Source organism: Sander vitreus, chromosome 15, assembly GCF_031162955.1.
Source record: "Sander vitreus isolate 19-12246 chromosome 15, sanVit1, whole genome shotgun sequence".
Taxonomy (NCBI): Eukaryota; Metazoa; Chordata; class Actinopteri; order Perciformes; family Percidae; genus Sander; species Sander vitreus.
This window is the reverse complement of record NC_135869.1, coordinates 12,815,011-12,832,842: the sequence shown is the minus strand read 5'-3', so window position 1 is coordinate 12,832,842 and position 17,832 is coordinate 12,815,011. Positions and strand designations below refer to the sequence as shown.

At 40.4% G+C, this 17,832-nt stretch overlaps 1 protein-coding gene across 1 annotated transcript; it reads left to right on the top strand.

Annotated features, from left to right (window-relative positions):
- Positions 1-3,848: 3,848 nt before the first annotated feature.
- On the top strand, positions 3,849-6,729 carry 42sp43 (P43 5S RNA-binding protein). The gene is made up of 9 exons (XM_078269558.1): positions 3,849-3,983; positions 4,117-4,217; positions 4,302-4,398; positions 4,532-4,620; positions 4,859-4,932; positions 5,133-5,213; positions 5,303-5,532; positions 5,864-5,917; positions 6,170-6,729. Exons 1-9 carry the CDS (start codon positions 3,849-3,851, stop codon positions 6,428-6,430), a joined length of 1,122 nt encoding a protein of 373 aa, XP_078125684.1. The 3' UTR covers positions 6,431-6,729.
- The last annotated feature ends 11,103 nt before the right edge of the window (positions 6,730-17,832 follow it).

Genomic DNA, 17,832 nt, shown 5'->3' with positions numbered 1-17,832 from the left:
ATTCACATGTCATTCATTTAGCTACTCGGTCTGTAGTAGAAAATCCCCCGAGCGAGGAGAAGCATCACAGCTGAACGCAAAAACATTAGAGGCCTTATCGTCATGTAGTCTCGTGTTCCTCCTGTCTCTACGGTAACCAACTCAAACAGTTCAGGACATTATTGTCATTCATAGTTTTACAAAATGACTGTAATTATGCTGTTACACATTGGAGACAAGTACCTCTCATTCTCTGCTGTGAAATATAAAATAAATCCAAGTGCCATAACTTTAAATAAGAACAACAGTTCCATAACTAGTTCTACATTTTGCCTACATGGGATAAAATAAAAGCTGGGTCTGCTATGTCTAATACCGAAATGATTGTAATATTGATATCGGTGACAACAGAGTGACAATTACCAACCAATACGGAACTGATAAAGTTAATATTAAACCATATTTGCATTTCTACAAACCCATTGTGGTGATTGAGAGGTAGATTTCCCCATTTTGTTATTTAAAAAACTGTTTCTCAGTGTGATTTAGCTTATCTTACATGCAAGCGTTTGAGGTTCTAGTAGCTGTAGAAAAAAATGCAACAAAAATGTTGTCTTTAGAATATCTATTAAAGTACAGTGCCCTTCTCTTGAAGTGAATTCAGAAACTAGGCAGTGTAGCCTAGTATTTAGGCAAATTAAGCAGAACAGATTCTGGACAGATAAAGCAGTTTTTTCAGGTATCTTCATTTGAAGCATGCAATATCGGTACATTGGTATTCACCACAATGACCAGCCAATCATCATAAAAATACTGTAAATATCCCTTTAAGAAAGTTAGAATATGTAACACTCCAAAATATGATCAATATAAACATATTACTGTGTAGATCTACACTGGCAACACGTTTAGTAATACGGTAGTGATTTAGGTAAACATGACAGGTCCTGTGTGATTTATGAATTTAATTGTAAATGTCCAAAAGACAGTGTACCAGTACACCAGTAATTGGCTTCTTATTAGGAACCATAGATCAATCAGACCTTGTAAGTGGAGACCTGCAGACAGTGCTCTATGTGTTGCTGTCTCAGCCCTGTGACCTGCAGGGTTTGCTTCCTTCCTTCCAGGTTAAGTTTTCCAGCTGAGCAGCCATCCCGCAATACATTCCGTTAATGGAGGCACATTGTGCACTGACAGCCCCCTCTGAATATTTCATCTACTCCCCTTTGAGACTAAAATGTATCAAGAGATAGTGGGGGAAATATAGAAGGAATGTATAAGAATGACTACTTGAATCAACTGTCTCCATTTACAGCAGCTATTGCCAAAAAGTTGTCTTAGATGTCTGTTCCTCAGACAAAATCTTTGATAACAGAGGTTTGACATCTGTACCATCTTTGACTTCAAATGAGAAAGACACAAGGCCATTTCCCTACTATATTTGAAATATCAGATACACTACAGGAGCTGGTCATATAATTAGAATATCATGAAAAAGTTGATTTATTTCAGTAATTCCATTCAAAACATGAAACTTGTATAATGTATACATTCATTCCACACAGAGTGATATATTTCAAGTGTTTATTTCTTTTACTTTTGATGATTAGAACTGACAACTAATGAAAACCCCAAATTCAGTATCTCAGAAAATTAGAATATTGTGAAAAGGTTCAATATTGAAGACACCTGGTGCCACACTCTAATCAGCTAATTAACTCAAAACACCTGCAAAGGCCTTTAAATGGTCTCTCAGTCTAGTTCTGTAGGCTACACAATCATGGGGAAGACTGCTGACTTGACAGCTGTCCAAAAGACGGCCACTGACACCTTGCACAAGGAGGGAAAGACACAAAAGGTCATTGCTAAAGAGGCTGGCTGTTCACAGAGCTCTGTGTCCAAGCACATTAATAGAGAGGCGAAGGGAAGGAAAAGATGTGGTAGAAACAAGTGTACAAGCAATAGGGATAACCGCACCCTGGAGAGGATTGTGAAACAAAACCCATTCAAAAATGTGGGGAAGATTCACAAAGAGTGGACTGCAGCTGGAGTCAGTGCTTCAAGAACCACCACGCACAGACGTATGCAAGACATGGGTTTCAGCTGTCGCATTCCTTGTGTCAAGCCAATCCTGAACAAGACGCAGCGTCAGAAGCGTCTTGCCTGGGCTAAAGACAAAGGACTGGACTGCTGCTGAGTGGTCCAAAGTTATGTTCTCTGATGAAAGTACATTTTGCATTTCCTTTGGAAATCAAGGTCCCAGAGTCTGGAGGAAGAGAGGAGAGGCACAGAATCCACGTTGCTTGAAGTCCAGTGTAAAGTTTCCACAGTCAGTGATGGTTTGGGGTGCCATGTCATCTGCTGGTGTTGGTCCACTGTGTTTTCTGAGGTCCAGGGTCAACGCAACCGTCTACCAGGAAGTTTTAGAGCACTTCATGCTTCCTGCTGCTGACCAACTTTATGGAGATGCAGATTTCATTTTCCAACAGGACTTGGCACCTGCACACAGTGCCAACGCTACCAGTACCAGGTACTGGTAGCTTTGGCACTCTTTAAGGACCATGGTATCCCTGTTCTTAATTGGCCAGCAAACTCGCCTGACCTTAACCCTATAGAAAATCTATGGGGTATTGTGAAGAGGAAGATGCGATACGACGGACCCAACAATGCAGAAGAGCTGAAGGCCACTATCGGAGCAACCTGGGCTCTCATAACACCTGAGCAGTGCCACAGACTGATCGACTCTATGCCACGCCGCATTGCTGCAGTAATTCAGGCAAAAGGAGCCCCAACTAAGTATAGAGTGCTGTACATGCTCATACTTTTCATGTTCATACTTTTCAGTTGGCCAACATTTCTTAAAAATCCTTTTTTGTATTGGTCTTAAGTAATATTCTAATTTTCAGAGATACTGAATTTGGGATTTTCATTAGTTGTCAGTTATCATCACAATTAAAAGAAATGAACATTTGAAATATATCACTGTGTGTGTGATGAATGAATATAATATACAAATTTCACTTTTTGAATGGAATTACTGAAATAAATCAACTTTTTCATGATATTCTAATTATATGACCAGCACTTGTATCTATCGGGCTCAACAGACAGTGGGACTTAATCATTAAAGATATCTATTATAAAGTAAATGTGAAAAGTGTACAGTCAACCAAATGCACAGGCACCCTGCCCTCTACTGTGTGAATAGCTGTATCACACTTACAGAAAATTCATTGAAAGACTTATGACATGTTAGCTGAAAGTCATATTTCTATGTTGACTCATATTTATTGTATTTTTTTGTATATCATACTATGCTTTTTTTCCCCTCTTCATCATGTCATTTATCACACTGGCCAGTTAACAGCATTTTATCAGTCACTATTATGAGAAATATAGTGGACATATTTAGGATTTTATGGAAAATAAGTCATGTAGTAATTTGTCATAGTTTACAGGCTCTATAGTAGACTGACGCCCATACACAGGGCCTATGTAGCTTAAAATCTCAGCAATCATCAATCAGGCTATTAAACACATTACTGTTTTTTTTTTTTTTCTCCATCATGTCTCCTGTAACACTTACAGGTAACAAGTGTCTGGCTTTGAGTAGTCGGTAGGCATGTGTTGGCTTGCCCTCGTTTCACGTTTGTTTGCACAGCTGAGCTTAGCAGTGCAATTAGGTTAATTAGTTTCAGCTGTAGGCTACTTGAGAGTTGCAATGCGTTGAATCAGTGAACACTGCTGGTGACCCGACGTTGCCAATTAAGAAATTAGGTTATTTCAATAGGCTATAAGACAGGCAAAAAAACCCGGCGGCCTTTCCCATACAGTTCTTCTTCGGAGAAGTGTTCAGAAGATAAAGGAAAATGAATGGTGTGCCCAATGAGAAACCTGTTGGCGGTCCACGGATGCAGCTGTTCAACTGCGCCCACGCTGACTGTGGAGCGACTTTCACAAGACAGTGGAAACTGGAAGAGCATGAGACGGTGCACACCGGAGCGGTGAGAAAAAGATACTGCATAAATGTTCTAAATGTTTTAAATAAAGACCCCATTATGTAACTATTTTAAAAAAGTGCATATATGCTACTTGAAGTTGTAGGCTTATTGTTGAACCGTTACCAAATGTCTACAGCGCCCTTGTCTCTGCACAATTGCCGGCTGTAGTCGTCGTTTCTCGAGAAAATCCCACCTGAGCCGCCACATGCTTCAGCACGGAGGGGTGAAGCAATTCCAGTAAGTCACAATAAGTCCCATTTGTAGGCTCCTGTTGCTCCTCACAACTAGCCTACAACCTCACTTTAACTGTGCTTTCTGCAGATGCAAATTCGCGGGCTGCACGCAGAGTTTCTTCCATGCAGGCAAGCTGAAAAGACACGTGCTCTACGCCCACGGAGACAAAAACCAGTATTTCAAGGTTTGTCTTAGTACACGCATGTATCCACGAGATGGCGCCAAAATGCCACATAACAGCATCCTCTAAAAGTCATGTCTCGATGTTGAATAGCCAGTTTTCAAGTCTTTAAAATTTGATGTTTTCTCCTCCACAGTGCAACCAGCCAAACTGCTCCTTGACCTTCAAAAAACGCAGACAGTTTAAACTGCACTTAAAGGAGCATGACGTGCCTATTAAGTCCAAGTATGTCTGCAGTACACATCTCAAACGATGGCATAGATTTAGCTGTAGTGTAAAAGCATGTGGTGTAAGGTTTGTCCTATGAAATGATGAGCCTGTCAAAGATTATGCAATTGCCATTTTTAATTAATCAGATCTTTGATGCTGGAGTACAGGCTCCAGCAGAGAGAGAGAGAGACCGACCCCAGTTGACTTGGTTAAATTTATTTTTTCCTCTGCCTGTCCCTGGTGGGGTACTTAGGTGTTCGAAGGATGGATGCTCTGCCACGTTCGACTCCCATATCGCCCGCAAAGCCCATGAGAAGAAGCACACAGGTTGGTCTATTTCAATCTTAGTAAGGGTTCTTTCATCTTCCGTCCCTACGTTTGAATGTGACCTTTTGTGCTTCGAAGTTACTTCTTTCAGGGCATGACATGTCTGGTATATGGTTGCTCAAAGGGGTCCACAAGAGAGCCAACTGGTGATGAGCCTTTGATTTCCTGATAAACTCACTGGCCTTGTTTGGTCCGTGCAGGTTACCGCTGCCCTCATGCCGACTGCCAGGTGTTAGAACATACCTGGGGGAAACTTCAGAAGCACATGGCCAAACATCCAGGTAAATGTTGTGGTTATAGTACAAATGTACTGAAATCTATCCTAAATGTTTTACCTTTGTTTTTTTTACATTTTGAAAATGTGTTGTAGCCACATTCACATGCCAAGCATGTAAGAAGGAGTTTAAGAAAGCGGATGCTCTGCGGAGGCACAAACGCATCCATGCTTCCCATAAGCCCGTGCTGGTTTGTCCCAGGGACAACTGCCAGGCCTACTTCTCTACAACCTTTAACCTGCAACACCACATCCGCAAGGTGCACCTCGAGCTCCTCAAATACAGATGCTCCTTCCCTGACTGCCCACGCATGTTTGCTATGCGGGTAAGTAACATGTCTATTACGGGTCCTTGTGAGGAGATATATCAGAATATCAGGTTTTTCTTTACATTCAAAGACTAAGGAGATCTTAAATTACCTTGAGTAATTTGCATGATGCACAACTGTCATTTAATGAACAGCATTCATATTCCAAATGTGACACTGTTCAGTCAAGAAAATGTAGTTTCTGAAAATGCCAAATCCAATCATAAGCAATTCTGATTTGGTGTTAACAGAGTGACATGATTTCTGCACATTTCACTGCCATTTTGTGTTGAACAAAAGTTTCAACCAGTGTTATATTACATTATGGCTTGTTTCTATTACATTCTAGGAGAGTATGACGAGACACCTGCTTCGCCATGACCCAAGTGCCACCACTCTGAAGGTAAGTCTGTATCGTCCGTATCCAACAGTGCAGATGTGGACTAAAGCACTACACAACCGTGAGCTCTAAAGCTATCTGGCCACGGGACTATTTATTTTGGATTCCTCTTTAAACCTGTTGAAATCAAGACTCTTGAGAGGGTTGGGGCTTTACATGACTTTGTGTTCAAGCAAATCAACTTTCTACCAAGTGTTTTCAAACGATATATAGTTGGCGTCAAACTGCAAAAACATTATTCCATTATTTGTTTAGAAACGTCAGCGCCCTAAAAAGTCCTGGCAGAAGCGTTTGGATGGACACCATCTGCCCCTTGTGGAGGAAAACTTGCGTGGCCTCTTTGCCCTGCGAATGCGGATCTCCCGACGTGCCAAAGTGGAAACCAACCTTGCAGGCCTCTTCAATGAACGCAAGATCCCTCATTATGTTGACCCAGAAGTCAACTTGCGCAATCTGTTTGCTATGAAACAGCCTCGCCCTTTGGAGAAGCCTGAGGTCGTACCACTAAAAGGTTAAATAAAAATCAATCCAGACTAGCAGCGCATTTTGACCGTTAAGTTTGAACTTCCTGAAATCTGTGCAGTTGTACGGGTCTTACATTTTTGAGAAATTGGGTCTTTTTGGCTTTTTTTTTTTAAATGTAGTTGACGTACATTAAAATATTTTAATTTGAAAGTAATTAAATGAATGTCACTTGACACATTGATTAGTATGTCACGCTCTTGAGAATTTCAAACATTGAATTCTAGTTCATTAAGACAACAGATCTTAATTGGAATGTTTATTTTGTAACATGACATTTGCTGACCCAATAAAATGAGTTACATTTTGATCAAAGTGGCTTGAATGCGGTTTCACATTTTTTGAGTGGATAAACAGTGCTGGAGGTCTGCCCATCAGTAGCAGCTGCTGGAGACGTATCGTCTCCAGGACTACTTGCTTGATCGCTCAGTCTCATTTCATTGTTGGCACACTCAACTGTTCTCCTCCAGCATCCATGTTTTGTGCTCATTTTGGCTTCACACATTGGTGGACATTTGCTGAACATGTTGGGAGCTCATTAAGTATGAAGAAAATAAGTTACACATGAGTAAGGGCTGAGTCACAGAAAGCATGTCACTTTGGGGGTGGATGAGACTTTGAACATAAAGATGTATTCGCTGTCAAATCTGTTCAACTGGCTAAGCTGTTGCAGTTTAGATTCAGGGCTCATGAACATTTACACAAATTTACTTGGAAGTATTAGTAAAATTAGCCTAGTTACTATACAGGTGAAATGGCTGTCAGAGTTCTTATATATTGTACCATTTGATGCATTGTTTTACTGTGTAAACAGCATTTTAATATAACCTAGTTAACAGATGGGGCTGATTTTAGCCATTTCATCTACTTAAAATTAGGCCCTATGTGCCCACATTTCTAAGATTTTTTTAAAGACCCAGAACACTGATTTCAGGGAAAAACGGGGAGAAGCAGCAACTCATAACAGCTGGAACCAGATTATTTTTGTGAGTTATCCAAATATTTTCCAATTTCTTTTGTCAATTGACTTTATTTTTTTTAACCAGGTAGGCCGTTGAGAACAGATTCTCATTTGCAAGGGCGACCTGGCCAAGAATAAAGCATAAGCGTGCAAGACAACATAGTTTTATATTCAATACAGTGCAAAAATACAGAATACAATAGGCTACATAAAATACAGATTAAGTAGGCATTACAAAGCTGGCGCAAAGTGAGGTAAGTAAGTCGATGGATATACGAAAGTGATATGGTAATAACACAATATAAATGAATAGTCTATATGAATGCTGAAATGTAAAGAGTCAATATACAGCTAGTGCAAATTGTAGTCTAGTTAGTGATGTAGGTCAGTAGATGTGCAAAAATTGTATGACAACATTGGTGGGAAGAATAAGAGTTGAGCATGCCAGGGCAGATGGAAAAGAGCGTAAACAGATATGATAGCAGTGCAGGTGAAGATGTGCAATGGGGCATGACAGAGATAATGGAATAAGGGTGTGCAAAACAGTGCATGAATACTGGAGAACAGTTAGCACGTACAGTGATCGGACAGGAGCTCAGACAGAAGTACTTTAAAGGCAGTTAGTGGGATAAGGGTTTTGAGTTTCAGGGTTTTTTGAAGTTCATTCCAGTCGTTTGCAGCTGAGAACTGGAAGGAGCGGCGGCCAAAGGAGGTGTGGGCTTTTGGGGTGACCAAAGAGATGTATCTGCTTGAGCGAAGGCTGCGGATGGGTAAAGCTAACTAAGTGACTAATCCTTGCATCTTTAGTTTGCAGCCAGGCCTGAACATTAAACAAGCTTGAAGGCTGATTTACTGCAGTTTAGATTAGATATAAAAAATGTTACAAATGGAAGACTTGGTATTATTAGTAGGCCTAGATGATTTTTAATAACATTTCTGGTGTTTGTTTACAGTAAGAAATTATCCTGTAGAAAAAATTAAAATATACATTTTAAAATCAAGAGTTTCCAAATTTAAAAGGTATCTTTTTTTTTCAAGAGTTCTGTTAAATGGCTCCATTTTGTGTTTATTTAATAACAATAATAAACAATAATAATGTAGTTTCTGGTCCAGTGGAGCAAGGCAGAGTCCATTTCAAAGCTTTAGCTAAGCTCTGCAACAGCCTGTCAGTTTGAGAACGAACAGTGTCTTCACTGCAGTGCGTTTCTTTGCTCTTCCAAAGGTCATTGGCTTCACAGCCTCAGAAGACCTTCCTTCCTTCACTAGCTGCTGCTCTGCCTCTTTAGGTACCATACATTAACCTATCCTACAACAGCTGACCTACAAGCTCTTTTGAACTGAAGGGTCTGCGCACCGCTGTACTCAACAGAAACACATGCCTCAACAGGTAGCAGTGTCTCACATCCCTAATTATGTTGGCTTGGCCTGTAGTTATTGTATATCTCCTTTGTGAAATGTCAAAAGTGCAGATAAAAGCATCAATCAGATACAGAGTGCCTCTTAAGATCGTGGCATTGCTTTGGATGTGTTGCAAGGCTTTCAAAGTCAACACTTCTCAGCTGAGCAAGAATTTAAAAGGATGGATTTGTTTCTATGGTGATACAACACAGTTCTCAAATGTTTGTGTTCTTTGTCTTGTCAGTGGGGATTTTAGAAAAGAAGGCAAGGTGTTCAGCAGGTGTGAAAAGTACTTGAGTGAGATGTTCCACTGGTGCCATGAAGTCCCATAAGAGTAGTCTCGCTTTGCCAGACCCTCCTCCAAAAGCACGCTAAAGGAGGGTCTGGCTACTTAACATAGCATTCAGGGATGGGAGGAAAACGTACTCTGGTTTAATGGCATTTCTTTAAACCAATCACAATCATCATGGGCGGTTCCTACTCCGCACAGAGCCGCTGCAAAATAGTCAGAGATCCGAGGAGCAGTCAACAATAGTCCTCATAAATCCACCGAATTTAAAATTCCAATACAAAGCAAGCGGAAGGAAATGTAAAATACATGCATCCAGCGGAATTTCCTGCAGTACCGGAGCAATCCCGGAAATGGAACGTGAAGAATATAGACTACATAAGAGTGATGATGCTGCCTGGTGTCACAGGGGCGGAGCACTGGACTCGTACCAGCAATACTATCAAACTGAGTCACATATGGTTAACCACAAACCTCACCATCACTCTCTGACTCTCTGGAAAGGCCATGCCAATTGTCTGCATAGTGAGCATGACCTTTGGTGTAACATGCCAAGTTTGATGTTTGCAACATGTGCATCAGAGAGCAGCACAAAAGACAATTCACAACAATACCATCACAGCATGGGACATTCCACATTAATGATTGCCTGAATAGCCCTGATTTAATAGGTGAATGATGGATTTAAAAAAAGTTGTATTTATACGTGCCCTGTTATGGCACAGAGAGAGTAGTTGTGGCCCTACGGAAACAGCAAGTCAATCAGTTGGGGAAAATGAAGTTTTTATTTCCTTGAGATATGAGATACACATTTTATCCAGTGACAAAACAATTCACTTTATTATACGTTTGTAATCACTATTGTTTTTTTTTTTTTGTTGTTTTTTTTATCATACTGCACTATACATTGATTCTGACTTACACCAGTCTCATGTATGTGGAAAAAATTAAACGAGTCCTCACGTTTCTAATTAAATGTGAGCTGTTTCATTGGCTTCTGTGTTATGGACTGTGCTAATGACTGTAACTAAAGTTTGACAGGGCTGAAAATGTCATGAATGAATGTCTGAGTCTGTTTTCTGCCTGAGTTGCCTGTATTCTGTCCTGGAGTCTGTTTTCCTGAGTTTCCTGAACACACCCTGTTTGGTTGCTTGGCGACGAAGCAAGGCAGGAGATCTCTCAACTACCCACACCTCCATCTCATCAGCTACCTGCACACCTGGTCCTGATCATCACCTCTCCACTTCTTAAGCTCTGACCTGACATCCATTCCCTGCCGGATCGTTAGCCATGAACGGTATATTGTGCCTGCGTATCAGCCTCAGTTTACTAATAGTTAGTTTTGTTGTTCTGTTATTTTTGCTTGTTGTGAACTTACCTCTGTTTCCTCTGTCTGCAGTTACTCTCCCAGGATATTCACTCCACCTCTGCCTGGTCATCTGTTGCTTCAGAAACAACATTGGATCTGCTCATTCCCTCCCACCTACTCACCTCCACTGCCTGCTCCGTCACCTGGATTCTCCTGCTTCCACATTTAAATCTCTTAGTAAATACTCACCTTTATTCAACTCACCTTGTCCTGGTCTGCTTCTGGGTTCTGCTCTAGTGAAACGTGACAGAAAAGTTTAATGCAAATCAACAGTGGACATCTGTGATGCCAAAGCTGCAATGGATTTTGGCTGCTGATGTTGGCAGTTTATCTACAGGAATGTATAATTAGTGTCTAAAATAAAGGAAAAGCCTCAATAATCAGGTTGTATGGACTTTATGCAAATGGTCACACTTTACCTTATTCTGCCAGTGGCTTCAAAAAGCAGTAAAAGAGAAATTATTTCATTTTGACAGTTAATAGTGTATGTATCTGTGGAGATGGGATACTTCTCTGCTTCATCCACACTTGGAAACGGGCTGAAAAAAACATTTAGGTCTATTAACCTAAATCTTATCTTTGCAGCTTTATGATAATAGCAGGTGGTATACATTTCCCTGGTTGTTTGCCCACTCAAGAGCAAAAATGCACCAATAAAACACTTCAGAATCATGTTGATTCTGCTGTGAACCATTTTTATCCCAGTGACGACAGCTTAGATAAAAATTGCCTCGACCTACATGAACAAGTACTCACTGAGTGGCTCCACAAGCAACAAAATGATGCAACTAATGTCCGGTAAATAACATAACTTTTTGCTTTTACCACTAACAGAACAAATAGTGACACTGGAGCTCTATCTCTGTAATACTTTTACAGATCTGCCAGGAAACAATATAGATGGTTGGTTCTTTGTTGTGATCCAACTATACACTTTTGTGCAAACAAGTTAAAATAACTGCATCAACCTCCATAGGAACAATAGCTCTAGAAGTCATAAACGAATTGTAAGTGCATTCCTCCAAAACAAACAACATAGATGATATGTTTTTATTATAGTAGTGCTATAATTAATACTTCTCTGAAGCTTTTAGTTGCTAACACAACTAGTTTGTGGTGTTGGTGATCGTGGTTTTTCACAATTTTTTTTAATACAGTCTTATCCTTTATTCCACACAGGACAATTTTTCCAATTTTAGTAGTAACCCACATTTCTCTTTTCCGTTCTTATTGACAGAACATACAGGGGAAAAAATCAGGCAGTCACCGAAGGAGAAAAGCTTGCTTGAGAAAATCCCGAAACAAGGAGATGAATTGAAGTAGGTTAACCGTATACAGTCGTGCCCTAATTTAGCCTGGCTCCTCCAGAATAGATGACCCAAAACCTCTTCTCCCCTCCCTTTTCTCCCTTTTCCCATGGCCCTGTTTGAAGAGAGCTTTTCGTAGCTGGAACACAACTACATGCCTGCTCCACTGACAGCATTAACAAAATTAAAGCATAAGATACAGGTGTAAATGTTGAAACCTTGTTTAATAAGTCTGGATGTTAGCAAGGCCACTGCCACAAGAAAACAAAACGTAAAGCTTTCATTCACCAGAACCTGAGCTGACAGGTTTGTGCCAGGAGTGATGGTAGAAGATGGGTTCAAATTCAAGATAAATGAACATTAAGAATGATGAACAACTTGTGTTTTGAAATGTTGGTTCTGTTGCTTTTGAAGCCATTGCTCCAAAGAAGAATTAAGAGTCTACAGCCATGCAAGTAGCACTGTGTGGCTGCACAAAGGCACAGCGGTGCTTTGAGCTAACGTCAGCATGCTCACAATAACAATGCTAACATGCGATAAGCAGATAGGCTACAATGTGTCCAATGTTTACCATCTTTTAGCGTGTTAGCATGCTTACATTTGATTATTAGCACTATATACAAACCACAGCAGAGGCTGATGGGGGATGCCATCAGTTTCAAGTATTGTAAGTAGAGTAAATTGGAAATTGGATCACTAAAGTTATTACAAATCATCAATTTCATGGCAATCCATCCAATAGTTGTTGAGATATTTCAGCCTGGACCAAAGTGGTGGACTGACAATCCCTAGAGTCATGCTGCTAGCACAGCTAAAAAAATAGATTGGGACTTTAGGGATGACATTTCAGCTTTTAACCTCTGAAGCTTTACTTACACACAGATGAGACACCTGCGGTCCAGTTTTATTTGATCAATGACATGAACCTGGTGAATATCAACACCAAATACGTAGGCTACCTGTTGTATTATTCTATAAGGACATCTGCTCCAACCTGCCAAGAGAACAACATGACCTTATAGTCCTTAAAATTAACCCTGTACAGTACTTGCCTCAGTCCTCAACACTAACCTTTGGGCAAACGTAATGCATTAGTGTGCTCAAGCGATCATGCCATTGCCTTTTACCTCACTAAGCTTTTACGTCTAGATGATTGTATATTCCTTCATAAATGTTTCAACAGTCTGAAAGGGCCAGTTTTGCCTCCCGCTGTTATAGGTTGCCTGCCTTCAGTCAAAGTTAATGATGCTGTAAATTCATGACACACATACAACTTAGCTATTGAACCAAAAGCAGCAGAAAGAGACTGCGGACACACACAAATAGTGGCACAGTGGATCTTTATCTATGCTGGCAAAATTTGCCTATGCAAATTCAATGGGTTCTCAAAACTGGCTAAGCATGAGGTCCCAGTTCCTAGGAAACTGAAGCAGGCACAGCAGTGGCCAGGATGCTGAAAATCAACAAAAAAAAACTGTAGATTGATAGTGTCTGTTTTAAGACTCCTTTGACGTTATGTCGGGAGCTGTGAATTCAGAGAAAAAGCTTTTCCCTAGGCTTGATCACTTCTTAATTGACTGCATTGTCGGGTACATTGTTTTCTATCGGTATCACAGAGGAGATCTTGTTTTTCCTTTCGTCCTTTTATTGTAAACGTCCTTCAGTGACCTACCATTAGCAGTAGGCTGTCTATCATCTTTTCTCGATCATTAAATACTGTCAAATCATATACATCAAAGTTCTCATTTGCTTCTCTGCTGTTTTTCTTCATGGTCTTCTCTCTGACTTCTATTGGGGTAATTTTCATGGCAAAACATTAACTTGCAATTTTTCCCGTGCTTCCTTTGTCTGCGTCTGCAATTTGTTTCCCTTCCTGTCCTCATGAAAAATTGTGCAGACAAGACTCCATGAAGAGGGCACAATAAGGTGAGTGTATTTCTCTGTCACGGCAGATACAGTGACAATGGTTATATATCCTTTTTTTGCATAACAAATTGCTTTGTGTCTTGGTATGGTGCAAATTACATTGTGTACTGGGTATTTCTGCAGCACCAGATTAAAATGAATTGCAGTGAGTCACATTTCAACAGGCTGACAACGGACTGATGATGCAGGTAAAGAAAAACTTTATTGTGACAAGAATTTGCATAATACAGTCAAAAGGAGTCTCTGAAAATGAGACACTGACATGATTTATCTTGACAGACTATCAGAGTCATTTTGATCAGATTAGATGTGATTTTCTTAGCCAGTGATCTGTGTTGCCTGAGATGAGACATGATTAACAGAGACCACAATTTATGGTTGATTGCACTTCCTTTTTTTGACATCACATCATCTAATGTTGCCCTTACTTCCTAATATTCACCATGTTTGCGACTTCATCAATCAAAGCATGGCTTTCGATTAGTGTCTTGTGCTCCAGTCAAGCCTCACCAGTAATTATAAATGCTGCAAGGGAGCAATCAGGAAATGTGACAGCTACCTTGTTTTACAACATTTTACAATGACCGGTCAAAACTTCCGCCCATTATAATCATTTATCAAAGCCGCCAACCTATCTCTTTCCATTTTTTCTAAGCTGGAATTTGTGTGTCAAAGTGTCTGCCATGTTTGAAACGTGCAGAGTCACTGATTGATTTTAACCTGCTCTTTAATCATCGTAAAGGAAAATGCACACAGTGTGTTCAATTACCAGCCATGTAATCCTGAATGATTAGTTTACATGAGCTGAATAGCATGAGAGGAGGAAAAGGTTACAACAACATGAAACCAGCAGTCTGAAAGAAGCCTGCTGCATATGCAGTGTCACATGAAATAAACCTTATTGATCCCTTAGGTGAAATTGAGTCATCGTAGTAGCAAAAGTAATTCAGCAATGATCAAATGAAGTGGAAGTTAAGCACAGAATAGGAAAATAGGGCAAAATAGTAAGTTTGAAAGTAGTAGGCCTAAATGCCGTGACATTATCTCAGATTTTACTTTTAGGGCTGATAAATCTACAGTAGTTCAAGAAACCATTTAATTAGATCATTATAAAGTATAAGAATGAAATGGAGTTAATTGATGTTACTGACTGTCCTCGTGGCTGTAATGTAAATTATACATTGCATTGGCATTTTAATTGATTGTATAAGGCTAGGCCTTTAGTTGTGATGGTTAAGGTTAGGGTAAGGGGCTAGGGAATGCATTATGTCAATGACGGGTCCCCACAAAGATAGTGAAACGCACTATGTGAGTGTGTGTGTGTGCCACGAGTGATGCCTCTGGCTACAAACTCTTGGGGAGAAAGCGAGAAGAGCAACAAGAAAGTGAGAGGAAGAGGGCTCAATGGGGCAGGTGAAGCTCATGTTTAATTAATAGGGCATATCATGCAGTGCGTGTGCATGTGGGCGTGTGCGTGTGCGTGTGTGTGTGTGTGCGTGCATGCGTGCGTGCGTGCGTGCGTGCGTGTGTGCGTGCGTGCCTGCGTGCGTGCATGAATGCGTGTGCGTGTGTGTGTTTGTGTGTGTATGGGGGGGGATGCAGAGTCACAGTTGACTTTAATTAGAGGGAGAATGTGTTAAACAAATGTAGGGCAATCACTGATTCACAGGAGCGTGGCGTCCATGTTAGTCTAATCAGCGCTGATCAGGACTCTGATGAAGATGTAACTACATCGAAACGTTAGTCACTGTTTTGCACCTTAAGTAATAAAACCATCAAGTAAGAAGACATCTGTGTTGCACCGGCTATTTTTTGTTACTTTATACCGTTTTTGTCCTGCCTTGGTTGCACCAGATTGTTGTGTTCTGCAGAAGCGCAGAGAACTTTCTCTTTTTTATCAGCGCTGATCAGGGGCAGAGTACACCGAGCATGAGACACTGAAGAAGACTGATGAGTCAGTAGCCTGTTTGTAGCATCAGTCATCATTACTGACAGAGTGCTGAATCACAGTCAAACCAACGTCTTGTGGTATTATTTTCCACAGAGGGACGGTAAAGCTGCCCTGCCTATCTCCCTCCTCGCCTGTCAGTCACTTCCAATCAACATGTCTGTAATAACCTCTGACTCCTGTCTGGTCATGGAGCGACTGACCTCCCCAGCCACCTGTCTGTCTTTCTGTCTGTCTGTCTTTCTGCCTGCCTGTCCATCCTGTATTTCTACTGGCAGGATTTATTGTTGACAATGAGCCGCCTTGGCTCTGCTGCTGAAACATTCACAGCCAGCCTCCTCAGCAGTGTTAAAAATTAACTTTTTTGTCCACCAGCCAAATGGCAAGTGAATGTTCAAATTTTACCAGCCACTCAATAGATTAAAAAGTTTTTTTGGATGGTGAGTGAAGCAAATCTACCAGCCACTTGCATATTTTACCAGCATTTGGCTGGTGGATGGTGTTAATTTTGAACCATGCTCCTCAGAGATGAACAGCAACATTCTTATTAAAGTTTTTAGGAAAGTGGTCCATTAGTTCTGTACTTATACCTGTTGATTAATAAAGACGCCAAAATCATGCATGTATTGCGGTTAGATTATTGTTGATTAGTGCTCCATACTTCAGAATCAGAATCATAATCAGCTTTATTGGCCAGGTATGTGTAAACAAACAAGGAATTTGACTCCGGTAATCTTACATTTTAGCATGCATATTGTCAAGAGAACATGCAGAATGTGGCTTGCCTTTTTCAAAGTAAGAAAGCTTATTTCTTTAGTGGCATGGCTCTAGGGATGACAATGCAGGTCTGTCCGGACTATTGGATTGATTGCCACGGTCCCCAGAGGATGAATACTACCGACTTTGGTGATCTTCTTACCTTTCCTGTAGCACCACCAGAAGGGCAAAGTTCACATTTATTCAGTTAGAAATCGTAACATCTACTTGATGTATTCACACACAATATTTTGTGCAGGTATTCATGGTTCCCAGACAATGAATTAGAGCTTCACATTTATGATCTCCTGGCAGCCTCACAGAGCTGTAGAGTCTTGTTATCAGAAGAACGCTTGTGTTTATACATTCTTTTAAATATAGGCCTACTGTAATGTATTTTTTGATAAGACAAATAACCACTGATTTATGTCCATGTACAATCTCGACTCTGCTTTATGGAGCTTCATAGTGAGTTTCAGCTCATTGTTTAGCTGTCCGACCGCAACTTTAGCAAGGGACTCTTTTCAGTTAAAGGCTCTAAAAACACTTCCTGCTCAGCACCAAACAGAAGACAGACAGAGTTAGAGACTAGCTGGTGAACATAGAGGAGCATTTAGCAGTTAAAGCACTCCAATTCAGTGTGCAAGCATCTTGCCAGAATTATGCCGAATAAAATAACACAACGAAAGACCTGGAATATGGTGTTATCATTTAGCGTTGGAGCTGCTAAATTTCAAATCTAATTTTCAAACTTTTGAGATAGAAGGCTAACCAGCAGTCACTGAACTTGATGTATGCTCAACTGTAAGCATTGAGAGCACCAGAGCAAACAATCCACCAGACACATGAATGATGATGTTTATATTCTTCTCTCTTAAAAGCAAAATTGACCAGTGGTCCAATCTCCCCCAAAACTTAGTTTATCTTTCTGATGGCTCTCTGCTGCTTTGTCACACAGCTCAGTAATCCCTGATTTACATGCCCACGTTGCTTGAAAGACGAAGGTATCATGTCTTCTACAAGTTTTGTTTTAAAGTGGTGAGTGAGATAAAAAAAAAGGACCACTTATCGTCCTTTTATCTCACTTACCACTTCAAAACAAAACTTGGCATGGATTTTATTTCTTCTCCAAATTTGTTCTTTTGGGACTTTGGTACTTCGAGCATGTGTGTCTTTTGTTTGTTTTACAAGACTGTCCAGTGTTGGCATTTGTCGGTGTCCGACAGGTGGCAAATGCACTGCAACTTAATGAAACACACGCAAATAGACAAAACACAAGCAAATTAAGAAAACATCTTCATTAATTTGACAACACATGCATAACACAACCAAATACACAAACGCGCTGCAAATACACAAACGATGCAAAAACTATTTGGTTGTGTTGTGTGTATTTGCAGCGCGTTTGCTAAATGCTGCGCATGTGTTGTCAAATTTATGAA

Excerpts from the sequence above, each read along its gene's own strand:
- 42sp43 (XM_078269558.1), top strand. The coding sequence starts at position 3,849 with ATGAATGGTGTGCCCAATGAGAAACCTGTTGGCGGTCCACGGATGCAG. Across the intron at positions 4,621-4,858 it reads GACGTGCCTATTAAGTCCAA|GTGTTCGAAGGATGGATGCT; the intron begins GTATGTCTGCAG and ends TGGGGTACTTAG. Across the intron at positions 5,214-5,302 it reads GCACATGGCCAAACATCCAG|CCACATTCACATGCCAAGCA; the intron begins GTAAATGTTGTG and ends AATGTGTTGTAG.